This window comes from Phalacrocorax aristotelis, chromosome 6 (assembly GCF_949628215.1).
Source record: "Phalacrocorax aristotelis chromosome 6, bGulAri2.1, whole genome shotgun sequence".
Lineage (NCBI taxonomy): Eukaryota > Metazoa > Chordata > Aves > Suliformes > Phalacrocoracidae > Phalacrocorax > Phalacrocorax aristotelis.
The window spans coordinates 61,684,566-61,710,520 of NC_134281.1; the positions used below are offsets into that span (position 1 = coordinate 61,684,566).

The following is a 25,955-nucleotide window of genomic DNA, read 5'->3' on the forward strand; positions in this document are numbered from 1 at the left end:
TAAGGTCAGAAGGCAAAGCCTTCATTCCTTTAAAGCAACTGGGTTTTGCATGCCCATTTCTGCTGGGGTTTTTTGATGGTGGGTTCCCCCCCCCCTTCCGCCGTGATGTCTGTTCTTTTTGGTCTGACTCTGTGCTGGGGCGGCCTCACCTCCAGTGCTGTGAGCAGCGCTGGGCGCCGCAGGACATGGAGGGTATAAAGCTACTGGAGAGTGTCCAGAGGAGGCCACGGAGCTGGGGAAGGGTTTAGAGGAGAAGCCATACGAGGAGCGGCTGAAGCCCCTTGGGTTGTTCAGCTGGAGCAGAGGAGGCCGAGGGCAGCCCTCATGGCACTCTGCAGCCCCCTCCCAAGGGCAGGAGGAGGGGCAGGGCTGGTCTCTGCTCTCTGGTGACCAACTCCAGGCCCCGAGGGAATGGCAGGGAGATGTGCCAGGGGAGGGTTAGGCTGGGCATTAGGAGAAGGTTCTTCCCCCAGAGGGTGGTGGAGCCCTGGAACAGGCTCCCCAGGGAGGCATCACGGCACCAGCCTGGCGATATTCAAGCAGCACTTGGACAAGGCCCTCAGAGACACGGTGTGAATTTGGGGTGTCCTGTGCAGGGGCAGGAGCTGGGCTTGATGGTCCTTGTGGGTCCCTCCTGGCTCAGGGCATTCTGTGACTCTGACTTCAGGTCAAATGACCCCTGTGGTGGTGTTTTTTTTTTAGCAAGTCTTTAGGGCCAGCTTCTGCGATGACACATAAGCAGTCAATGCGGGCTTATTTCACAATTTTTCTTCACATGCTAATGGCATAAAGGCACAGCAATGTTTCTTATTTAATTAAGCTTTTGAATATACTTGTATCACTATAATTTTCAATGCGAGGGTGACTCAATCTAACAATCATGAGTGATACTGTAATGCTCCTGTATAAATTGACTCCTTGATATAGCAATGATTTTATGATAGCAGAAGCTGAATTAGATTTATTTTCTACATATAAATGTGAGTTGTGTGCCTTGTCAATTTTCTTTGAGCGCCACATTCAGGTCATCCTAATATGCTTTTAATTCTGAAGAGGTAGATTTTTAAAAAAGCACATACATTTCTCCAGTGTCGCAGTGTGAGTTTGGTATGTGAGGATCATCTTCAGTTGCAGTCTTGGGTGGTTTTTTTTCTCAAAAACTTTGAATATTAGGGACTCTGCCATACGGTGGTGAAAAGAAATTTTGGGCTTGAGAAGGTAATAATATTGTCTGCAAAGTGGTGTTAATGTGCATTCAGAGATGAAGAGTTTCTAGCTAAATTATCCTTACAGCAATAGTAACTTGGAAAAGTCACTGAGCCGTTTCCCACAGTTTTTTTCCTTGATAGTTGATTTCCTTGATTTTCCTACTTGATAGAAGAGTGAAGAGAACATGTAAATACTTTGGCTTCCTTAAGTACCTTACGTGTCTCTCCCTCCCTGTTGTGGGTCTAAGGAGTCTTGAGTCCTCCGGCTCCTACCTGAGTCTTTTACTCCAGCCCAGAAAGCAGCTTCTGCCGTGCGATCCGTTTATGTTCTATACAGACAAATATTTACCCTAGTTCTGGTTGTGGTTGTTCCCAGAGAAAAGAACATTATTCTGATGATGACAGGCTCCATGTGTCGCTTCATATGGCAAAGCCACTGTAGCAACACTGAAGTAGAAAATACTAGTTATTGTAGCCTTCAAAGATGTGGAACCCTTCCTTGTGCCACCGGTTTTAGTCTGTAGCTGGATGGAGCCACGTTACACAGCTCTGTGACTCAGCTCATTGCATATAAAAAGATGTGTAAGAGAGGAAACATGCAATACGCCCTCACGCCCGCGCCGAGTTACACGTACAGAGCCAAGCGATTGAAACACTGCATAAAAGGCCAACTAAGTAGATTTCCAAAGCAGTGAAGTAGGATAGCAGCAAGGTGGTGCTCTACTCAAAGACAAATAGGCTTATCTCGCTTTTGTTTTGGTTTTTTTAACCTATACGCAGAGAGATTTCCTTGCTCAGATCTTGAGAACAAATACATTCCAAAATGTTGTTTTCTCTTGCATTGACGTCATCACGTGTAACATTAGCTTTTGGGTAAACCAGTTTATTGTACCGTACAACGCTTTCTCGCTGGCAAACCTGATAGGGGGATGGGGCTTTGCTGCGAGCTGTGCTGGCGGGCAGCGGTGCTCGGCACCCCTCGGCACCCCTCGGCACCCCTCCGCGCCGGCGCAAGGGGCCGGAATCCCGTCACCGCCATGGCGGCGGGATGGACGGTGCTGCCGGAGTCCCCCGAGAATGACGCAGCCCCAGAAGGTACGTACGCAGTTCTGCTTGTGGCTGTCGTTACGTTGGTTCGCACAAGGTTACCCCGTGTCGGGCGGTTGCCATCGGCTGTGGGCGCCGGAGAGGCCCGGCGGGACTGGTAGAGCTGCTCCTGAGGAGCAGAGCTGTGTGAGGGGTAGTGCTGCGTCGCCGAAGGAGGCACCGGAGCAGAGTTGCTTCGTCTGTAGGAAACGCAGAGCTGCTGAGGGACGGTCTGTGGGGAGGGACGAGAAGTTCACTGTCCCGTAACAGCCTTCAGCACCTGCAGCTTCAGCAGGCCTGCGTTGGACCTCTCGCAGATCTAAATGTTGTCGCTCGTACGTTGGCGATAGCGGCCGAGTTTCATACCGCGGGCTTCAACCCAGCAGAAAACAAGCCGATGTGAGTTCTCGGCTTGTCTAAGGCAGCAGTAGCCGTCTCCAGAAACAATTCTCTCCCACCTTCTTTGAATTGCAGTCAACTGCGGTCACTTTCCTTCTGCAGAGGAATACAGGCCTCACTTTTTTCCATGTTTTAAAAACATTTTGAAGCTAGAGCCTTCGGAGTGCGTTCGGGGCTTTCAACATCTCCGCTCTCTTGTCGTTGCCTGTACTGAAGCCAGAGCAGCTGTAAACCTATTTCAAAGAAATGAAAAAGTACCCTGAGTCTTCTCTTCAATCACTAGGCCTCGGAGCTGGCGGGGTCAGAATATATTGTTCTTACTGCTTGGTGTAATTTACTGCTTCGTGTACTTACTGCTGTAAGTAAAAATTGCCGTCCTGATAAATGGCTTCTCCCATCAGAGAAGATCGAACTTTCGTAGCTCGTTTTCTGTTAATGTACGTTCCTCCTATCAGGGCAAAGAAGCGTTCTGGCACAGAAGTGGAAGCACACAGGACAACTGCTTACGGCTGAAATTTATCTCTATACTCTACCAAAGAGCTACAAGTAAATAAGTTCATTAAAATTGCTTTGTTCCCAAGCAGAAAAACAAGCTACATCTATCAAATGATTCACTTTAAATAACTCTGGCTGCCTCTGAAGTACGGTGACAGGGATACCAGCTGATACAGGCTCTGGAAGGCAGCTTCTGCGCTTTATAAACCGGCACTTTTTTGTGCTTGAATTTGCTCCAAAGGGTGCAGCTCTGCTGCCTGAGATATGGATCGTCCTTTCCCTGAAATAAAAATGAGAGAGGGAGGGCTGTTTTGTAGAAATAATGGCAGGTTTAATATAAACTCTTTAGTAGCTGTATCGTAGCAGGTTGGAGTTTTCAGCAGTGCACTCCTCAATGTGTATTAAACCAGGAAATGGTGCAGGTTTCTTTCATGTAGCACACCTGAAGGGCCGTGTGTTCATGTCTGAGCCTTCACTGAAGCGTTGGTGTCCCCTAGGACAGCACCCAGGAATCGCCTTATTCCCTGGTTGCCCCGTGGTGTTCCTCTTACGACAGCTTTTACAAAGAATACTTAGAGAGTAACAAGGTTCTGTGTTCTGTTGTTTAAGGGAAGCGATCCAGCCTTTTGTTTGCAACAGATCCTGTAGGACGACTTTGTATCTCAGACTCTCTAAATCAACTTCTAAGCATGAAGAGCACAAAAATGAGATCCTAAATAGCATAACGTAAACCTTGAAAGTAGTTTAATTTCTGGTTTGTTTTAAGTTGTATCGCTCTAGATGAAAAAAGGAGAGGCGATTTTAACAGGCTTGTCATCCGTGCTCATATGCAAGTAAATACAAATACAATATGGACTGGGAAGTATAGATCCTAGCCTGGCTCATCAGAAGCAGTGCCGGTGTTTTTCCTCCTTTGGAAAGCTCCTTTGGTGCCTTTGCAGAGCTCGGTACCGGGGCGCTGAGAAGGAGCCTTCTTGGTTATGGCTCCTCACAGCACTTCCAACCTCCGTGAGCCGTATTAGAGTATCTCCATGCAAATCCTGCAGGTGTACAGAGATTAAATATTTAGGATTTCTGATTTTGGGTCACTTCTGTCTCTGAGAGATCTCCCAGGATGAGGGCGGCTGTTTGAATGATAGATGTCCTGTGTACCACGAATGACAGGCTCGCTAACGTTAGACCTCCAGAGGACCTGGGCTGTCGTGGCAACCCGCAATAAGAAGCGTGCTGCTTCTCCAAGGCCTCGTCTAAATATGCACAAGTCATAGTAACACAGACTGAAAGAAAAGATGCCTCTCAAGGATAAATAGGGATGTAAAGTGTTACGATGAAATGAGAAATGAAATGTCCATTTCAGCCTCTGTAAGGGCTCCTTCGCCTTATGGGGTGGTTTTTGGGGGGGCTTTATACTAATAACAATATGACTTTTGCACACTAGAGACAGCCTGTATTAGGCACTGCCTGAATTTTAACCACAGAAAAACAAAGTTACAGTTAGTATGGGGGTGTTGATATAGCTTAGGTATAAGCCAATTCTCAAACAAAATGACAATCAAGTAACATTAAATAAAAATGATGCCAGTGATGGCCGTTTACTTTTAAATGTGTATTTTGTAATGTGTACTTTACCCTCTTGCAGGAACATAAATAGGCAGTAAGAAGCGCGCAACTGACCGCAGAGCACAGGATGGGTGTCTGTTTTCTTCTGTTAATCGTAGGGGTTTGCTGGGCACAGTACAACCCCAACACTCGCCCCGGGAGGACGTCCATTGTGCATCTGTTTGAATGGCGCTGGGCCGATATTGCTCTTGAGTGTGAACGCTATTTAGCTCCTAATGGATTTGGAGGAGTTCAGGTACGTCTGTTCCTATCAGTAGGTAGTAAAATTGCTACGTAGACGGTAATTTGTTTTTCAGAGAAAATAGTCAATTCACCAAAGGACAGGTACTGAGGAAGAAAAACAGAAATTGGTAATGGAAGTAATAAATGCTGACAAATATATTCCTCAGCTATCATTGTGTAAGCGTGCATTTATTCCATGGCTCCAAAGTGCATGTTTTGCACTCTGTACTATTACATTTAGATGAATTAGAATTGCATATCACTGGCTAAATCTTTTTTTTTTATTGCTGTGAAGAGTAACCTACATTTATCTGCTTGCTATTATTTAAATTAAGGGAAGCTTTTAAGAGCTAGATACACATAAAATGAAACTATGACTGAAGAAAAGGGCTCCTAAAGAGAACACCACAGTGCTGAAGGTTTTAAATAAATAAATACAAAAGGTTGCTAATTCTATTCACCCAAACTGGCAGTTTCTTTCTGTAAAGCCACGTGTCAGAGTAAGCTGTTGAGAGACCCTCCTTTGCAGGAGCGTGGGGTGAGCAGGCAGAAGTGAGCTGCCCACAGGTTCTGGTGGAGGTGCAGCGACAGGAGGCGGCTCCGTCTGAGCAGCAGCCGCGTGCCGCTGTGGAAGCAGCGGTGTCAGATGGGTGGGGTGGTACGGCTGGGGAGCTGCCACCTATTAAACCGCTTCCCTTTATTTGTCAGATTGCTCAGGAAAAATTGGTGACGGAATCGTAGAATCATTCAGGTTAGAAAAGACCTCCAGGATCATCAAGTCCAAACCCCAGCCCAACACCCCCAGGCCTCCTAAACCGTGCCCTGAAGTGCCACGTCTGCATGTTTTTTGAACCCCCCCAAGGGACGGTGACTCCCCCACCTCCCTGGGCAGCCTGTGCCAGGGCCTGACCCCTCTGGCAGGGAAGACATTTTCCCTCATCTCCAACCTAAACCTCCCCTGGCGCAGCTTGAGGCCGTTCCCTCTCGTCCTGTCACTGGTGACCTGGGAGCAGAGACCGACCCCCCCCTCACTCCAGCCCCTCTCAGGCAGCTGCAGAGAGCGAGAAGGGCTCCCCTCAGCCCCCCCCTTCTCCAGGCTAAACCCCCCCAGCTCCCCCAGCCGCCCCCCAGCACACTTGTGCTCCAGACCCTGCCCCAGCCCCGCTGCCCTTCTCTGGACACGCTCCGGCACCTCAAGGGCCTTAAGTCTGCCTTTCCTGTAGCCTGGGAGCTTGCAAGCTGGCCTGAGTGAGAATTTTCCCATAATCTTCAAATAATGCATCTTTTCTTTGCAACCTTCTTTCCAGGCATGCAGGCCTGATAGATTTTAAACTGGTATATGCTTGGATGTCTTTTTAATCCATGCTCTGACAGGGTCTTAGAAAGTAAGCTTTGTCAGATGGTCACAAAGCTAAGGGGCAGCCAGCACTGTAGTGCTCCGGCGACGCAGATGGTAGTGGCGGCCAGGCGGGCGGCAGCCTGGGGGTCTCTGAGGACTGGTGGCATCAGGGGGTTAGGCCCAGAGGCTTGGAGGCAGCAGCAAAAACTTGTCTATAAAAGGAAGAGGTATAGCGTATCTGGAAATTGTGACAAATGTCACGTCAAGAACGCTTTTATCCAAAGCATTACAAAAATGGGCAGTTCGATCAATTTTAAGGGCAGGATGTTCTGTCGGTTGCTCAGCAATCGGTTCCTTCCTGATTCTGGGCTATCTCTCCTGACCAGTCCTTCGGATTTCACACCCTTCTGTTGATCTCTGAGGCCTCCATCCACAAAGATAACTAGGACGCTATGTCCATGGACATCATTTTTATAGTATGTTTCTACCTGCTGGAGCTCCAGGCCCAAGTCTTTTATTTCCAGCCCACTTCAGCATAAGCAGAGGGTGCGGGGGGGTCTGCGTGGGTTAGGTATTGTGAGTGCCCTCCATTAAAGGGACCGCATCTTCTATTTTTATCGTCTTTCTCTATCAATACTGGGTGAACAAACTATTATCCTGTTACCAAGAGACACCCTCTTATTCACAGGTTTCACCTCCAAATGAAAATGTGATCATTACTGACCCCCAGCAACCCTGGTGGGAAAGATACCAGCCCGTCAGCTACAAGCTGTGCACACGATCTGGAAATGAAACTGAATTTAGAGACATGGTGACCAGGTGCAACAAAGTTGGCGTGAGTGCTTTGAAAGCCCTTCTGGTGTTAACAATGCAAGGATAGAGGCAACCGGTAATTTAGAAGGGAAGGCAGGGTAGCGCTGGAGTGAAGATGGGGAATTTTTCTGCCCATCTATTGAGATGCATGTTATATCCCCATTGCTATATGTTAATAAAAGATAAATATTTTAAAATAATTGCAAGCAAGCAGAAAAGGGGGGATAGGGCAGGAGGTAAGAGAGGGAGAACGTTAATTAGTGGGGCTGCGGGAAGTAGCTTTCTCAAATTGAAGCGTGAATGCTGTTCTCTAGGTACACATTTATGTGGATGCAGTAATCAACCATATGTGCGGCGCTAGCGCTGGTGCTGGCAACCATGCTACGTGTGGAAGCTATTTCAATGCAAAGACTGAAGATTTTCCAGCTGTGCCATATTCTGGCTGGGACTTTAATGATGGTAAATGTAAATCTAGAAGTGGAGATATTGAGAATTATCATGATATATCTCAGGTAAACCTAGAACTATAAATATAATTTTCATGTACATCCATTCCTGGGCTGTGGTTTCTTTGCTCCCCTTTACTGTCAGACGTTTGTAAAAAAACAAAACAAGGTGAAAAATCTCATGGAAAACCATCCAACCTGAGACCAGAGGTTAGCGCTGCTATCAGGAACACCACTTCTTAAAGGGAGGGCTGTACTTGAGCCAATAGCTCAATTTCAGTTTTAAACAAATGTGCGTAGATACTTTATAAAGACCATTTTAAAGTTTGTAAAATCTGTTTAGGGGTTATCTTGTGTGGGTTTTTGGTGTTTAAAAAAAAGGTGGGTTTTTTGCCTTTTATTGTAATTTGGAAATTGTCTGTGGTCTCAATTGCAGAAGAGCGAGATTAGGATTTCATAAAGAAAACCAATAATGCTAAAATCTTGAGAATCAACCTTCTGTTTAGAGATTTCTCTTCCCAGAAGACTATCTGTTCCTCTATAACAGATTATGAGGTCAGGCCTTTATAAAAGAAGCTTTCGTTCTGTGGTAGTTTTAAAGTTAAATACCCATCTATCTTAAATAACCTCTTATGCCTTTCAAATGCATTTGATCGTTCCTGAATCTAAGCTGAGGGGAGAGAGGTTTTGGAGAAACGGCAGAAGGGGAGTCTTTAAATGTTCCTGAACTCCTGAGCATCTTTATAGCCAAGTCTTTAGTACAGTTTGCAACGTAGGCCGATGCACCTTGGTCTCCTGAGGCAGAAGTGCACGGCCATGGAAAACCCATCATAAGAGATATTTTAAAAAGCAATTTGGTGTTTGTTTAATGTGTTCTTTTGATGAAAATTGATGCCCATCATTTTGTATTTACAGGAAGGAAAGGCAAAAAGGGAATAGAAAACAAGGATTTAATGTTTTATAAGGCTATAATAACTCAAGCTTTTTAGAATATTTAGAAATATAATTTCTAGACATCTTTCCTACATCAGAGAATAAATGAGTGCACTTCAAATAGTAATGAATCTCTTCCTTAATACACTGGAGTGAAAATAATCTATCATATTTTTGCCCTGTACTTGCATTAAAAAACTGAGTATAGATTTAATGGTTTGACTCTGATATAATCCTTGAGCACCTACAGCTGTGTGAGCTGGGTGAATGCAGCCTGCTTCATGCTCCTTCTGCGTAGATAGTGTCCAAGATAACCGTCCAAGGCAAAGGTATGCATGGTGAACAGTGGCTGGAGGAGGTTTTAGTTTCACATTGAAATGTAGATAACAATTCAAATCATATGTAGAACACAGCGTTTAGTTTACCAGGTGAAAAATGTCTCATGTCAGAATTTTTATATAGGTCCGGGACTGCCGCTTGGTTAGCCTTCTTGACCTGGCCCTGGAGAAGGACTATGTACGCTCAAAAGTTGCTGAGTACATGAACCACCTCATTGACATTGGCGTAGCAGGCTTCCGGATTGATGCCGCCAAGCATATGTGGCCTGGGGATGTGAAGGCGATCTTAGACAAGCTGAAAGACCTAAATACTAACTGGTTTGCTGCAGGAACTAAACCTTTCATTTACCAGGAGGTAATCTTTTTTTTCAATTGTACTTTACAAACGTATTTCTTGCAGACACAGAATAGACTCGGTCCCACGCTGCGAGTGATGCTTTGCTTGAGCTGGGCCTGAGCAGCTTTCAGACTCAAGATCTATAGAAATCGTTCCTGAGAATTAATAACCATAATTTACAAATATCTAATCTGCCCACAAATGGTCATCGACATGCAGAATGCCCCAGTTGTTTTGGACCTTCTAGAACTAGGTAACCTAGAAGTTTCACTTGAGATTAAATTTACTGCATCGAAGTCAGTGTAACAATTCTGATGGTTTAAAAAAGAGATTTCACTCTCTCAGTTTTAAATTCTGGATAATACATTGCAACAGGAGGTATAAATAGTGATTATGGTATGAAATGTTGTTTTCCAATGGCATAACCAGTGTTATTTGGCACTCTGAATTTGTGTTTTACGTTTGAGTAACAAATCCTGATAAGACCTAAGAAGCAGGTGGTTGTTGGTTTCAGTCAGCAAAAGCTGAAGTTGCTAGACTCACGTTATTAAATCAGTATGTTGCCTGCAAGGTCTAGGGCAAATAGTGAAACATTCTTTAGCTCCATGTTGAAATGAGGTTGCCCATGTGCTGGAAGCAGAGGCATTGGTCACTAGACTAAGAATAAAGTTGGTATGGCCCAAGCCTTAATTAAGCGGTAGTGATCAGTCAGCGTAAGGAGTTTTAGGATGGAGGCAGTTCACCGCTAGGCTGAGATAAAATGAAGAAAATAGCTTTAAATATAATTTTGCAAGTAAGCCAAATGATATACGTAGCTCCAGTAGTGCCTCCTCCGTAAAACAATGTCTAGGGCAATGCCTTCTACTTGTCTGAGTTTTTTTAAGTAGAAACGGGTGCCCTAGCTCTATTTTCTGTACCAGGTAATCGACTTGGGCGGAGAGCCGATCAAAGGCAGTGACTACTTTGGAAATGGCCGAGTGACAGAATTCAAATACGGTGCAAAGCTGGGGACAGTGATCCGCAAGTGGAACGGAGAAAAGATGGCCTACTTAAGGTAAGGGTGACGATGCTGCGGCTTCCCCGGGGTACCCTGGGTGCGCCGGGTGGCAGAGTAGCTTCAAGTCTCCGTGTTTTTGGCTAGGAACTGGGGAGAAGGCTGGGGCTTTGTGCCTTCCGACAGAGCCCTGGTCTTTGTGGATAATCACGACAACCAGCGCGGGCACGGGGCCGGAGGAGCTTCCATTCTGACCTTCTGGGACGCCAGGTAAGGCATCGCTCCTGCCTGGGTGATGCTCCTTCCTGTTGCTGGGTTGCCTCGCGCCTCCCTGGCACCGGTTCTTTTTCCGCGGCTCATCACCTTTTTTGTCTAACAAACAGGCCTTATAAAATGGCAGTTGGCTTCATGCTTGCTCATCCGTACGGGTTCGCACGTGTGATGTCGAGTTTTCGCTGGCCAAGATATTTTGTAAATGGACGGGTAAGCTTGTCATCCTGCCGATAAGTGACTAGGGACCAGACCAGGGCCAGCGAAGCAGTCCGGCGCGTTCACGTTCGTTAAGTGATTGCCCTGTGCCGCGTTGGACGTAGCAGGTGCAAACTGGATGCTCCAGCTAGCCCTCCTCTACCGAGAGGCTCTCGGCATTCTCCGTCAGAAGTTTTAAACCTCTGTTTTTAATTACAGGACGTCAATGACTGGATGGGCCCACCAAGTAACGCGGATGGCTCAACAAAGCCCGTTACGCTCAACGCAGACACCACGTGTGGCAACAACTGGGTCTGTGAACATCGCTGGCGTCAAATAAAGTAGGAGGCTGTGGAGGAAAAATAAGTAGAAGCAGTTGCTTTTGCTTCGTGTTCGTCGTGGCTGTAGAGGTCTTGCAGCTGCAGTGAGAGCCGTTCCTTGCGCTTTCAGGAACATGGTTATCTTCCGTAACATGGTGGACGGTCAGCCGTTCTCCAACTGGTGGGACAACGGCAGCAATCAAGTGGCTTTTGGCCGTGGTAATAAAGGCTTCATCGTTTTCAATAATGATGACTGGTAAGTAAGAGAGGAATAAATTACACTTCTAGCTAGCAGAGAAAGCTTTTAAGGTATTGCGAGCTCAAGCAGAACTTTGTAACGTGCTTCCTCCATCTTGGCTCTTCGCAGTTTAAACTTAGCTTTCTCCACTCTACCAAGAGCACGACTCACGGTCCGAGGTTAGGCCTGGTTCTGTGCTCTTGTATTTCCCAGTTGCTGGAGTTGGCTCTATCACTGAAGAGCATGGTCAGCCAGCAATATCTGATCTTATAGAAACAAGGGGACTTGGCACCTCGGGGATATGGTGCAAAAGCAGCAGTTTTAAAAACTGTGTTGCAATCTTGTACGCAACAGTGAGGTTATTTAAGCGACCTGGAGTGCATTAGATCTATAATAATTAGAAGTAGGTTGGGGTGATGAGCAATTTGAAGGATGTAGTGGTTGAATTTTCAGTTAACTTTTTCTTCCAGCCTACTGTGCTCTCCTTTTGGACATCCTGCAAAGACTTGAGAGGAATTTTATTAAGGCTGACAGTTTTTCGGGCTATTTTGGTATGTTCTTCTAGGGTACCATGATGTCAGGAAGTACAATATCTGTGTGGAATCTGGCATTTTCAAGTACCTTTTAAGCTCCTTAAAAACCAAGTTGCTACCAGAGACATTTTTGAGAACTTCTAACGGGATAGTCAGAAGAAGCTAACTGGGGTTTGGTAGGGAAAAATGAAAATTGCACTAGAGTGTTATTTGAAGTTCTGGAGTTCAAGTCCTAAAGTTCCTGGAGAGTGAGAACACCAACGTTTCCTGTCAGTAAATACTACTGTATTAATTATTTGTGTAATTATTTTTCTTCACGGTAAAGGAGTGTAATTCTATGTGAACAGAACCACGTTCCTTTAAGTGCCCATAATGTAGAAGAGCTCACATGGAAGATTATTTTAACTCATTCATGTTGACCGGCCTCTCGATGCCTGAGCACAGCGTGAACCTTTGGTGGTTTTCCAGCCTCCTCACTCAGCAGTCCTAGAGTCTTGTAATTTTGTGGAAGAACAGATTCTGGAGTGACCAGAGAAGTGCTGCAGAATAACAACTCCAGGCTTACCTAACATCTGAGGAGGTCTCTAACATGAGTTGCAAAGCATTTGAGAGTCCAACTAATCCTTATGGCATTTCAATATTTTCCAAAGGTCTTTGAATGAAACGCTGCAGACTGGGCTCCCTGCTGGCACTTACTGCGACGTCATTTCTGGGCAAAAGGAAGGTGACCGCTGTACCGCAGTTGAAGTTCATGTTACTGCTGATGGCGTGGCTGATTTCCTGATTAGTAGCGAGGATGAAGACCCGTTTGTTGCAATTCACGTTGACGCTAAATTGTAACTAGATCTGTTGTGCACGTGGTGTTTCTTCTCTTCCGTGTTTTTGCTAATCGCGTACAAGGCGGTCTGATTGTCCTGCCGCTCCAGCACCGAATGAACCACGGTAAAGCAAAATGTAGTAGCTTATATTAATGAAATACCAAGCAGCTGCTCTACAGAGAGAGGAGCCAGTGGTGCTAGTGCAGATCTGGAAGAGGCGATATGCGCCTCTTTGCCTTTGTAATTGGGCTTTATTCAGTTAAAGTACTAAAAAAAAAAAAGAGAAAATTGAAATGGCTTAATTATGTATTGTGCATAAGTAGAAATGTAGTTCTTTTTCTGGGGAAGCTGGGCTGGGAATTAACAGCATGTCCAAAAATCAAGGGGAGCCACCTTTGGGCTGAAACGTGGCGCAATTCAAGTTGACACCAAGTTATAACACAGGAGAAAATGTGTTTCTCCCATTGGGCTGTACATTTACTGTTTCCCCCATATGTAATTCCCTGGTGTTCGAGCATGAGTGATTCTCTGTATCTAGTGAATAATAAATGGCAATCAAATTGAAGAGTAATGCTTTGTCCCTTAATGAAGCGGATTGTAACTTTATCCCAGCATAACCAGTGGCAATGTGCTGGTGGGCTCCAAGGCGATGCAGCACCCCATTTCCCACATCACAGACACACGGGAGGAAATAAAACAGTCATTGCAAAGCTGCTGTTTTCCCCCAGGGTCAGGTCAGGGATCCCTCCTGCCCCTTTTGAAAGAGACTGGCTCCACTCTTTTTGTGCAAACTGGGGTGATAAAGGGGTGGGCTCACACCCATTTTGTGCTAGAACATCCCTGAAGTCAGTTTTCAGGAAGGCTGGTTTAAAAGCACGGTGTCTCATGTCGTGCGTGATGGTGGCAGTATCCTGGCAGCTGCAGATTTACAATCAAGGTGATGAATATGTCTCTGCTGTGGAAACTGGCATGATTTTATAGGTCCTACAGCTACGACAGCTTAATCTTTTCTTGTACTGGCTCTCTGCTTCTCTGAAACCACTGTTTGCTACCCTTCCTGGGGTTTGCAGTGGGCTGGCTATGGGAACTACCACTGGAATCTGAGAACTGTCTTTCCTGAGAGGAGGCCAGTCTCAGCTTTGTAGCGTGTGATGGTACTCACCTCTCCAGTGAGCAGCAACGAATATAGACATGTTCTGTTTTCTTAAAGATGATAATTCAAGTCTAATATCGCCAACTGAGCATCTTTAAGACCACCATCTCCTTAGTCTTTTACATTGGTTTCAATAACCTGTCTGGGAACGGTTGAACACTGTGTTCAATACACAAGCACACTTAGGCACCTTTTCGCACCCTTCAAGCCGTTGTTATGACAGAGCACGACAACATTGCTTATTCATTTGGTCAGGCTAACTAGCAGTGAAGCAGAGGATTGCACTGAGATCGCTCTGTGTCAGAGTCCAATACTCTGACCAGCTTTTAGATATTCCATGTGTGCAGGTGGTAATGTTTAATATCAAATTTACTTATTTGGAGATGATTGATGCTAGATACTTTTTCTGACTTAGCAGAGTGCTACAAAATATACTGAAATCACAACACAAATGTAAGTTACGCTTAAAAATATAACAATTGCAATATGCAGTTCATTCACAGTATGGCTGTGGCCTCCCTTCCTGGTGTCTGTAATACGCTCACCACCATGATGCTGGGTGTCCCCGGAGACTGGAAAGGAATATGCGGGTTGAAACCAGCTAAAGCCCATCGCTATCTTCGAAAATCTTTTGGTAGGTGTTTAGTTTTCTATAATCGCTGTTGTGCTGAGCCATGCGTACATGCCTCCCCACGCTGGGCTGGCTAAACCAGGGGCCATTCACCCTCTTTGAATTAACTCGGGGATAAACAGTGACATGACCAGCTGATGTCTCGGCTGACACAGCTGTTTATCTAACACAAAGGCCACCCTCCAGCCCTCTTTGTGCTGAGACAAAAGTCAGCATTCTTTGCCACACCTGTGGAGCGTTACAGCCTGTGTTATTCCCTGAGCTTCACGGGCAAGCCGCGCTTGCCTGTCTCCTCGGAGCCTTCTCCCTTTGGAGGGGTCGGTCGGTCAGTCCCGCGCTGGTAGGCCTTGCAGTGGTGTGTTGGGAAGGCTCTGCCATTGCAGCACGGTACTGATTGCGTATTTGATGGCCAGAGCTGTGCTATGATATGACTGCAGAGGGACACGTAAGAGCAGGCCTGCTTCTTTAGGCTGGCAGTGAAAAAAACTGCACATAAAAGGGTCTAGTTTCAACACCTAGAACCCACATCCTCCAGTTCTTCACAAGCAGGTTTCCAAGGATACTGGGGGCTCAAATGGATTAAAACACAGGATTTCAGAACAAAGCCAAACCCCTCGAACATCTCATCGGCCCAAAGCTTCAACTCCCCTAAAAACTCCCCTGAAAAATCAGAGGCCATTTGTTAGGCACCTGATGTTTTTACCATGCTAAAAGAGATGCTACATTTGAAACCGCACATTAAATACTTTCTACGTGGGGTTATACTTCAGAAAGACTCATCACGCCTCCCTGCTGGCTGACCACCTTCTCTCCTGCCCTCCTGCGTTTCCTCAGCACGCTGAAGTGCTGCAGCCGGTCAGCGAGGGCTCCCAGTCGCCTGAGCGGCTTGGCCACCCATTGCACGGGGCTGGCAGCGACGGGCCCTCACTCCCCTTGGCTGACAGCGCCGTATTTCAGTGGCACACACGTGTCATTGGAAACAGAACGTTATGCAGCGACGTGCCCACCCATGAGGGGAACCCCACAGGGAATGGGGATGTAAAAATAACCCTCCGGCACATGTGGCTGCGCTCAGTAATGCTGAGGAATGGCGTGGGGGGGGGTCCGTGCTCCCTGAATTGGTCATCACAAGGTGCAGTCATCTCCAGGGTTCCTTGCTGTTAGCGAGTAGGCAAGGTCATTCGCAGTAATTTACTATTTCCTCATTGTAGTGGAAAAAGAGACCTTTGATAAGGGCTGCGATACGAAAATGAACAGGTGGGCAAATGGGACCTGCTTCTGCGATTCGTCCTTGAAGACAAATTCTGGGAAAGAGAAGGATGCATGTGACATAGTCAATGGCATGAGTAGTTTCAGAAAGAACATACTGGAGGCAGTTCAGGTACAAAGTGCACTGAGATTTCTTTTCTCTTGGAGTGGATGTGCCACTTTGTGGTGGTGTGGTTTAGCCCCAGGCGGCAGCTCAGCCTCACGCAGCCGCTTACTCACTCACCCCTGGCGGGATGGGGGGAGAATCAGAAGGGTAAAAGTGAGAAAACTCATGGGTTGAGATAAAGACAGTTTAATAATTGAAATAAAATAAAGTAAAACAATAACAATAATGAAGATGAATATCTAAAGCAAGCGATGCACAGTACAATTGCTTACCACCCGCAGACCGATGCCCAACCCGCCCCGAGCCGCGATCGCTGCCCCCCGGCCAGCTGCCCCCAGTTTATATACTGGGCATGACGTCGTATGGTATGGAATATCCCTTGGGCCACTTGGGGTCACCGTCCCAGCCGCGTCCCCTCCCAACCCCTCGTGCACCCAGCAGAGCACGGGGAGCTGAAAAAGTCCTTGACTAGTGCAAGCCCTGCTCAGACACAACTAAAGCATCAGGGTGTTACCAGCATTATTCCCATCCTAAATGCAGAATTCAGCACTGCACCAGCTACTAGGAAGGAAATTAACCCCTGCCCAGCTGAAACCAGAACAAGATCCACCCTGTATTCTATACCATCTATGTCATGCCCATGTCCCACAGTTTCCAATACATCACAGTTAATCACCACCCCTTCTTCTGTCTTTTGACACCAGGTATCATTCCCTAAGTCTACGGGCCATCCCTGTAAAACGTCTGCTGAGTTCATTAAGCCCATGACTTTGGGCTCTACCCATCATAACAGCCCTTCAAGGCAGGCCCCTATAGTTTGGTGGTATTAGGGGGCACTGTGCACTGATGTCATCTGGAGCCTTAGACTCCCGTGGGTCGGATGTGCCAGGCCACCAGATTCACACAGTCCAGTAAACCCAGTTGTCCCTTTCCTCCCTGGCTGGAGGCAGGGCCCTTCTACTCCTGGTCATAGTATTTGTTACTCGCTTCTTGTAAATATGAACCAGAAGGCGCTGCATTTGGCTCATTAATAAGATCAGCCCTTCTACGCTGTCTAGGGAACCTCCCACTGGAAAATGGAGCAGCAGTGCTCCTGGAAGAACCCCTTTTTGTGAGGGTTTTCCCTTGCAACTCACCTGTGGCTCTAGGGTCGAGGCAGGTTTTCCATCCCACTGCCTCATGTCCTCTCTGTGGTCATGCAGGTAAAACCATAGGGTGGCCCACGGCGTGTATCCACTATATGCTCTCTCTGAGCAGAGGGACGCTTACGCCTAATGGCTGAGATACTGGTCTGTACAGGTGGGATGTAGGACATAACCGCTTCAAGTCGCTGGAACCCCCAGGGCAGTGTTTCAGACAGTTTCTCCACAGCCAAGACACAGGCCTGTAGGAGGGAAGAGAGACTTTCTCTGCGTTGCTGAGTTGGCCAGCTAAGTCATCCACCGTTGGGTCCTCTCTGCCTTTCCAGGCCAGCACTGGCGATGAGTTTGAATGTGACAATGGTGAGCTCTGTGCAAACTTCTGCCACGTGGGTTGTGTGCACCTGACGCCGTCTGGCTCTTTGGGTGACTGCTCACTGCTCAGGCCACCATAAATCACCTCCAGCCTGGCTAATTCCCTCAGGTACTGGGTACCTCTCCATGGTGGGCCACTTGCCTGGGTGACATGTAGCCTCTTCCTTGAAGGGACACCTTTGCTTCTCTCCGGCCAGGCGTTGCCTCCAGAGGCTGAGGGCTCGTGTTCCTTTGCCAATTGCTTTGTCACTGCCCCCTTCACTAGAAAGGGATCCCATCTGCTTGGCTTCCTTCCCTCTAAGTGCAGGCTACTGGCCCCGCTATCCCAGCATCGCAGCAGCCAGGTGACAATGCTCACCCGAACAGCGACTGAAATCTTTTTGCATATTTCACAGCTCACTCAGGGATAGGGATCAAGTGGTTTCTGTCTCATTTATGGGGGGGCTGCCGCTTCCTCCTCCTGTTCGCGTGATGGCCCTGGTTCACCTTCATCCCTTAGTCAATGAGCTGATTTTTCTTGTGTATTTTTTCTTGTGTATAGGGGTGACTGATACCGGGGCATGGGTTGGTTCTCTGGTTCAACGGCAGCGCCGGGTGCTGAGGTTGGAGTAGCCGCAGTGCCCGATGTTTTGTTGCCAGCTCCGGAGGCCTTCCCTTCCCCTTGCGGGTACTGAATAGTGTTGAGCAGGGCTCGGTAGGCACGGGCCAGCCCCAGCATGTTGCAGTGAGTTGTGGCTCTCTGGAGCTGCCAGGGTGAGAGCATAATTTTCCAAAAATACTTTACCAGTTTTTCAGGATTCTGCACTTGTTGAGGGGTGCAATCCCAGATCACTGGGGTACCCACTGCCCTGGGCATTGGGCCATACTATCCCACATACCCTGCCGCTCGTAACTACCCAGCCTCGGGGCAGATCTCTGGGTGATATTCTTAAATTGCTGGTTAACCTTAGACAGAACTGAAACAATATTCCCAAGAAATACCAACAGACATATCTTAATCACCCAAGGATGTTCAAGATAGTGAAGTTTTTGTAACAAAGGAGGAGACATCAGTGAGAAGGTAACAAAGATATTCTATATTTTGTCCATAATAAAACTCTCAGAGGAGGAGGTATAATTGCTAATTGTCTCCATGAGGAGGTACCCAAAGTACAGTAACGGCTTCACTACAAAACCCAAATACCAGATAAAGCTCAAGGCCAGTGTTTTACTAACAAATCTCCCAGGCAAAGCATTCCTAATCCCTGCAGAGCACAGCAAACTGCAAAACCCAACACCAAGCTTTAACATGTACTGCAACAAAAAGAACTTGGCGCAGATCAGAAAAACTACTATCGACAACAGGTGAATCGCTATTGTGACCGGCAACTGTTAACAGATATAAATTCCTTAACAGGCTCTGGTTAATCTGTTATTACTGCAAACCCTTCGTGCCCACACTGGGCACCAAAAAGGACTGTTGTAGTTTAACCCTATCCAGCAACTCAGCCCCACGCAGCCGCTCGCTCACTCTCCCATGGTGGGATGGAGAGAAAAGTGGAAGGGTAAAAGTGAGAAAATTCATGGGCGGAGCTAAAGACAGTTTAATAATTTAAATATTAAAAAAGTAAAATAGTAATAACAATAATAGACAAAGCAAGTGATGCACAATGCAGTTGCTCACCACGCACCAACCGATCCCAGCCCGTCCCTGAGCAGCGATCGCTGCTTCCCCAGGCCAACTCCCCCCAGTTTACACGCTGACCATGGCGTCCTATGGTATGGGACATCTCTCTGGCCAGTTGGGGTCAGCTGCCCCGGCTGTGCCCCCACCCGGCTTCTCGCCGGCAGGGCATGAGAAGCTGAAAAGTCCTTGACTGGTGTAAGCACTTACTCAGCAACAACTGAAACATCAGTGTGCTATCAACGTTATTCCCATGCTAAATCCAACAACAGCTCTGCACCAGCTGCCAGGGAGAACATTAACTCTAGCCCAGCCGAAACCAGGACACGCGCACTTTTTGGTTTTCTGACAGGTATTCTTCAAATATCAGGGATTTTCTGGGCGCCGTATTCTCTCAGAGTGTTGGTTTACCATCAGCATGACTTGAATTATTCATGGAACTTTGTTGCTGAGATCTTGACCGTGTTATGTCAGTTCCAAATGAAGACTTGAAATTATGTCATGAGCAAATTTCAGGTTGTTTTTTTTTTTATTTTGTGGGGTTTTTTTGTTTCTTTTTTTTTTTTTAGGAGGAAATTGTAGGAAAAAGCAAAAGGGACTTGGGCAACAGCTCTGGCTTTCAAATCCAGTTCTATGTCAGGCAGCTAAAACTCATCTGCAGTGTAACCTTGTATCTGATTTTGGCTTTCCTTCCTTGACTCAGATGAACCACTGGTCATTTAAAGTGAGATGAAACGTTATGCAGAGTCTCTGTGGGCATGGAAAACCCTTGCAGCTCTGATCACTTCCAGGCAGGTAGAGCTGCAGCTGCTCTGCACACCCATGTGAAGAAAAGCGGTGACAGGTCCTAGCATGGACTGGGCAACAACGCTAGAAAAAGTTCAGACATGGTTTCCAGTGTGATGCGCCTGGTGAAGTCCCACGATGGGTTGTGTGATGCATCTGTGATGGATGGGGAGTGGCTGACCAGGTACCTTGGTTTGAGCTCGGGCTAATCCTGAGAGCTGGATGCCTCTGAATGCTGGCAAACACGTTCATTCTTCTAGAGCTGTTAGACTTCCAGTTGTGTTTTAATCGCTCCCCTTTCCTTTTAACTTCCAGAGACCCCTTTGAGGGTCTTTGTGTTATGTTTTTGCAATACTTTTTGCTAAAGTGTCTTTGTTTACATGATTGGAAAGCCTACGGTTCTGAACTTAGGTGCACTGCTCACAGACTGCTTAGGTTGTGGTAGTACATAATCATTGTGAAAAGGTATTTTATTGGTGGCTTTTGGGCAATCCAGGAAAAAACAAAACAGAAGAATGCTATTGAGCTAGCCGGCCAAATAATTACTGATAGCATAGGCTTGTGTGAATTTTGCCAGCTGCAATAGGAACTTTGCCTTCTTGCAGGAGTATAAATTGCCAGCGGAGAGACCAGAGCCTTATACTGAAGGCATCATGCACGTCCTCCTCCTACTCGCAGCTGTAGGGCTTTGCTGGGCACAGTACAACCCCAACACTCGCCCCGGGAGGACGTCCATTGTGCACCTCTTTGAATGGCGCTGGGCCGATATTGCTCTTGAGTGTGAACGCTATTTAGCTCCTAATGGATTTGGAGGAGTTCAGGTAAGTTATTTCCTGTGAGTAGGAAGGAAACCGGTATTGTAGCATTCACTTAATACGTCAAAATGCCTGAATCGAAGACAGCCGGCTCCAAGTCACTTTGGTGTTGGAAAGGGGGGAATGGAAGTAGTAACTGCTGTTAGACACAACCCTAGCTCCTGCAGGGCCAATGAACAATGTTGTACCTCTGGCAGGTCAGGTACAAAGGGGCACACTTGCCTCTGCAACGCTTCCCCAGCAAGGCTAAGCTTTGCTCTGTACCTTGCGCCAAGGGAAGTGCATAAGCACTGGGGTTTGCCTTTCCTAAGGCTGTCACTATTCCAGGTAAAAACGAGTTCCTGTGGCTTCAGCCTCCCATGCGTGTGCCCTTGAAAGCAGCCCCGTGCTGGGCCTGGGTAGCCCACAGGACTAAAAGACAACGTCTCTCCTGCCAGTCTAGGATACAGCCATCTCACAGGCTGAGCTTATGCTGTGGGAGCGACTGGGTTGGGTGCCAGCCTGCCTCTGAGGGCAGAGGGGCTGAGCGCAGGCTGTGCCCTGAAAACACTGAAATAAACCCAACTGATTTCTTATCAAAGTGCATAATTTTATCTGCAGGTTTCACCTCCAAATGAAAATATTGTCATTACTAACCCGGACAGACCCTGGTGGGAAAGATATCAGCCCATCAGCTACAAGCTCTGCACTCGATCAGGAAATGAAAATGAATTCAGAGACATGGTGACCCGGTGCAACAACGTCGGAGTAGGTGCCCTAAAATCCGGAGCCGATATGGCAAGAAGTGCTGTTTCAGCTGAGAAGTTACGGCTACTGTGCTCAAAGGAGGCATAAACCGAGCGCAAATTGAAGGGGGGGAAAAGATCGAATTAATGGGGATGCAGTAAAGCTCTGGCTCTCGCTTCACCTTCATAACAAAACATACTGACGTGTGCTTATTGCTGTTCCAGGTTCGTATTTATGTGGATGCTGTTGTCAATCACATGTGTGGGGCTGCGGGTGGCTCAGGCACCCATTCTACCTGCGGAAGCTATTTTAACGCTGGGAACAGAGATTTTCCAGCTGTGCCGTACTCTGGCTGGGATTTCAATGACGGCAAGTGTCGAACTGGAAGCGGAGACATTGAAAATTATGGTGATATGTATCAGGTAACTTTCTCTGGCTAAAGTTTGGCATGTTTTACTTTTTCCTGTTTTGTTTTTTTTTAACCTGCGTAAGCATTACAGTAAGGCCAAATAAATGGAGAAGTTTCTCACCAAACCTCTGCTTATCACCTAAGTGAATGAAGTAGTGAACATAGGTTCAGGAAAGGTACTTGTGGTGCAAAATAGTCCATGTGCTGAGAAAGCAAGAACCCTCCTCACACGGTTCATGTGGGCATGTGCAGGCGTTTGCTCCTGAACTGAGCCCGCTGTGGTGAGCTCTTTCATTGTAAACTCAGCTGATCTTGTTAAGGAGCCCCCTTGGAAAACTGACAGCAGTGCAAGGCGGTGCCCTGGGTGAGCAACTAACTCCTTTTTGTAGCTAGAACGTGCAGCAGGTCTTTCTCAAGTCTCTTCTGTGCAACTTAGACAGCCAAACAGAATGGATTTTATGGCTCAAAACAAGCAAACTGAAAGCTTTTACAAGCTGACAGAGTGGCACCTCAAAACATTTTTTTTTCTCTTTTCATTACACAGGTCCGGGACTGCCGCTTGGTTAGCCTTCTTGACCTGGCCCTGGAGAAGGACTATGTACGCTCAAAAGTTGCTGAGTACATGAACCACCTCATTGACATTGGCGTAGCAGGCTTCCGGATTGATGCCGCCAAGCATATGTGGCCTGGGGACATAAGGGCGTTTCTGGACAAGCTGAAAGATCTAAATACGAAATGGTTTCCTGCAGGAACTAAACCTTTCATTTACCAGGAGGTAAGCTCCATACTTTTTCCTTCATGTATGTCTTTGTCGTTGGTATCCCTTTTACCTTCCTCCTCCAGAGGAATGGCAGTAATACACCTTCATTCAACATTACCTCAGAAAGAGCCAGCCGTTTCTTCGGAGCAGCTTTCAGACATACGTAGTTTTGCTTTTTTAAAATGCCTCCGCAACAGATACTTTCATTCAACTTTACCCCTTCTTTCTTTGACATTGTTTTTACATGTATCCGTCATGTATTATACTGGCTCTGGGTTGATCTACACAGCACAAATAAACATACTTTATTTTTTTCCTCTCAGTGTAAAGCAAGAACTAACGTTGAAGACTGTACCCTGCATTTTCTGTCTCTGTGAGACAAAATAAGATGCACAGTTTCTCCTTTGTATTACCAGGTAATCGACTTGGGCGGAGAGCCGATCAAAGGCAGTGACTACTTTGGAAACGGCCGAGTGACAGAATTCAAATACGGTGCAAAGCTGGGGACAGTGATCCGCAAGTGGAATGGAGAAAAGATGGCCTACTTAAGGTAAGGGTGACGATGCTGCGGCTTCCCCGGGGTACCCTGGGTGCGCCGGGTGGCAGAGTAGCTTCAAGTCTCCGTGTTTTTGGCTAGGAACTGGGGAGAAGGCTGGGGCTTTGTGCCTTCCGACAGAGCCCTGGTCTTTGTGGATAATCACGACAACCAGCGCGGGCACGGGGCCGGAGGAGCTTCCATTCTGACCTTCTGGGACGCCAGGTAAGGCATCGCTCCTGCCTGGGTGATGCTCCTTCCTGTTGCTGGGTTGCCTCGCGCCTCCCTGGCACCGGTTCTTTTTCCGCGGCTCATCACCTTTTTTGTCTAACAAACAGGCCTTATAAAATGGCAGTTGGCTTCATGCTTGCTCATCCGTACGGGTTCGCACGTGTGATGTCGAGTTTTCGCTGGCCAAGATATTTTGTAAATGGACGGGTAAGCTTGTCATCCTGCCGATAAGTGACTAGGGACCAGACCAGGGCCAGCGAAGCAGTCCGGCGCGTTCACGTTCGTTAAGTGATTGCCCTGTGCCGCGTTGGATGTAGCAGGTGCAAACTGGATGCTCCAGCTAGCCCTCCTCTACCGAGAGGCTCTCGGCATTCTCCGTCAGAAGTTTTAAACCTCTGTTTTTAATTACAGGACGTCAATGACTGGATGGGCCCACCAAGTAACGCGGATGGCTCAACAAAGCCCGTTACGCTCAACGCAGACACCACGTGTGGCAACAACTGGGTCTGTGAACATCGCTGGCGTCAAATAAAGTAGGAGGCTGTGGAGGAAAAATAAGTAGAAGCAGTTGCTTTTGCTTCGTGTTCGTCGTGGCTGTAGAGGTCTTGCAGCCGCAGTGAGAGCCGTCCCTTGCGCTTTCAGGAACATGGTTATCTTCCGTAACGTGGTGGACGGTCAGCCGTTCTCCAACTGGTGGGACAACGGCAGCAATCAAGTGGCTTTTGGCCGTGGTAATAAAGGCTTCATCGTTTTCAATAATGATGACTGGTAAGTCAATGGGAGGGCCCGTGTCCCCAGAGAGCAGCATAGCATCCCTCATTAGCAATGCTGATGGGAAGGCGAATGCCCTCTTCTCCTGATGAAAGCGCTCACTGAGCCCTGAGCTAGAGTCATGCTCTTGCATGCCAGGTCTAGAGAGTCAAAATGGGAGCAAAGCAGGGGTCGGATCAGCAAGGCCACACTTTACTACGCCCTTCAAAGTGAGGGAGTAGCATCAGGGTCAAAAATCCTATACCCAGTTTGAAATATCAGTTTTGAAAACAATGGATAAATAGCGCTCACTCATTTTCACATAGGAATATGAATATCAGCTTGCAAACTGGACTGCCTGCTGGTACCTACTGTGATGTTATTTCTGGACAAAAGGAGGGCAACAAGTGTTCTGGAAAACAGGTGTATGTGTCTGGTGATGGAATGGCTAATTTCCAGATTAGTAACACTGCTGAAGATCCGTTCGTTGCAATTCACGTTGACGCCAAGTTATAGCGCAGGAAAGATGTCCTTCTCCAGTTGGTCTGTACATTTACTGTTTCCCCTATATGTGATTCCCTGGTGTTCGAGCATGAGTGATTCTCTGTATCTAGCGAATAATAAATGGCAATCAAATTGAAGAGTAATGCTTTGTCCCTTAATGACGTGGATCGTAACTATATCCCATCATAACCAGTGGCAATGCAGTGGTGGGCTCTAAGGCGATGCAGCACCCCATTTCCCACATCACAGACACACGGGAGGAAATAAAATAAATAAAAAAACCCACCCCAAAACAGACACCTGGGTAAGTGAAATTGCAGTATTTACAAGCCCGATACACACGCATGTGTCTGTACCCCACGCTGAGGGCGGTCGGCTGTGAGCGGTGCCTACACGCGCAGGCAGTTTCGCCGGTCCTTGTGACCAAGCAGTGCCAGGTCTTGGCCGCCAGAGCAAGCCGGGCCGTGCCGAGCAGTTATTCCAGCCTGTGCCATCAGCCAAGCCTGCGGGTTGCCTGGCTCCCAGTCAGCTTGTGCCTGGACACATCAACACCACAGCTCGTCCAGCAATAGCCCCAGTGGCTTGTTGCAAACTAGGGGTCACCGTGCCTGTTCCCAAGGCATCCGGGAAGCAAGCCGTATAGTCAGGCATCGCTTAGGCCTCGTGAGAGTGGCTGAAGCGTGACGTGTTCTTGTCCCTGTGGTGCGTCAGGCTTGCTTATTCTGTACTATCTTGGAGAATTCCACAGATGGAGCACAGCCCTGGCGGCTTTCCCCATTTCAGTGTCTCTCGTGAGAAAATGCCGAGGTAAATGCGAGAGTGCAGCCCTTGCGTTAAATCAGACCGCCTGCTTGGCCAAGAGCACCCGTCGCGACCCGTTCTGGGGGCAGCAAATAGAAGAGGAAGGCTGGGGTTCAGTATTTGCGAGGACAAGGTGTGGAGCGCAGCCCCTGGATCTGTCGCTGGAGCGGCCTCAAAGGCTGGGAGCCCCATGTGGCAGGAGGTTAACAGCCATTGCACCGCTGCTGTTTGCCCCCAGGGCCGGGTCAGGGAGCCCTCCTGCCCCTTGGAAACAGATCGGCACTGCCTGCTCGTCCCGGGTTACTCTACCCTTGTTTAAGCCACGCACTCAGCTCTAACCCCCAGAAACTCTGATTCCGTGCTAGCTATTAGTCAGCCAGTGCCTAATCCCAGAGGTACTGGTCTGTCTACGTTTAAAATGACAACTCCAGCCCCAAGCCTCCCAGCGATTGTGGCAAATGTTTGAAATGACACACATTGATCTGAGGTGCCCATAAATAAACAGAAGATGCTGAATATGGAGAAGGCGCTGTCTGTGGCTCTGAACATATGCGGATCCGCTTTTTAATTCCATTGAGTGCGGCGTGTGCTTTGCCTGGTGTAGCGTCAGCCTCAGCTCTGCGCTTAACAAGTGGAGTTTAATGCAACATGCAGAAAAAGAAATCACGACACCGTTTCCTTAGGTGTAAGTAAAA

At 47.5% G+C, this 25,955-nt stretch overlaps 1 protein-coding gene across 4 annotated transcripts; it reads left to right on the top strand.

The window, feature by feature from the left end:
• The first annotated feature begins 1,980 nt into the window (after positions 1-1,980).
• On the top strand, positions 1,981-24,577 carry LOC142059425 (pancreatic alpha-amylase). Of its 4 annotated transcripts, none has more exons than XM_075098267.1 (11): positions 1,981-2,303; positions 20,414-20,550; positions 21,145-21,291; positions 21,495-21,692; positions 22,224-22,454; positions 22,856-22,989; positions 23,077-23,199; positions 23,313-23,412; positions 23,617-23,738; positions 23,848-23,973; positions 24,282-24,577. In XM_075098267.1, exons 1-11 carry the CDS (start codon positions 2,138-2,140, stop codon positions 24,469-24,471), a joined length of 1,674 nt encoding a protein of 557 aa, XP_074954368.1. In that variant the 5' UTR covers positions 1,981-2,137; the 3' UTR covers positions 24,472-24,577. The 4 variants fall into 4 exon arrangements, with proteins under 4 accessions (XP_074954368.1, XP_074954369.1, XP_074954371.1 ...); XM_075098268.1 differs by lacking the exons at positions 20,414-20,550; positions 21,145-21,291; positions 21,495-21,692; ... (5 more) ...; positions 23,848-23,973; positions 24,282-24,577 and adding exons at positions 4,828-5,043; positions 7,058-7,204; positions 7,497-7,694; ... (5 more) ...; positions 11,149-11,274; positions 12,440-13,172 and having other exon boundaries at positions 2,006-2,303; XM_075098269.1 differs by lacking the exons at positions 1,981-2,303; positions 20,414-20,550; positions 21,145-21,291; ... (6 more) ...; positions 23,848-23,973; positions 24,282-24,577 and adding exons at positions 2,341-3,051; positions 4,828-5,043; positions 7,058-7,204; ... (6 more) ...; positions 11,149-11,274; positions 12,440-13,172.
• The last annotated feature ends 1,378 nt before the right edge of the window (positions 24,578-25,955 follow it).

Bases quoted from the DNA above. Each gene is read 5' to 3' on its own strand.
- LOC142059425 (XM_075098267.1), top strand. From the start codon at position 2,138: ATGGGGCTTTGCTGCGAGCTGTGCTGGCGGGCAGCGGTGCTCGGCACC. The intron at 21,693-22,223 runs GTAACTTTCTCT...TTCATTACACAG, and splicing joins ATTATGGTGATATGTATCAG to GTCCGGGACTGCCGCTTGGT. The intron at 23,974-24,281 runs GTAAGTCAATGG...ATTTTCACATAG, and splicing joins GTTTTCAATAATGATGACTG to GAATATGAATATCAGCTTGC.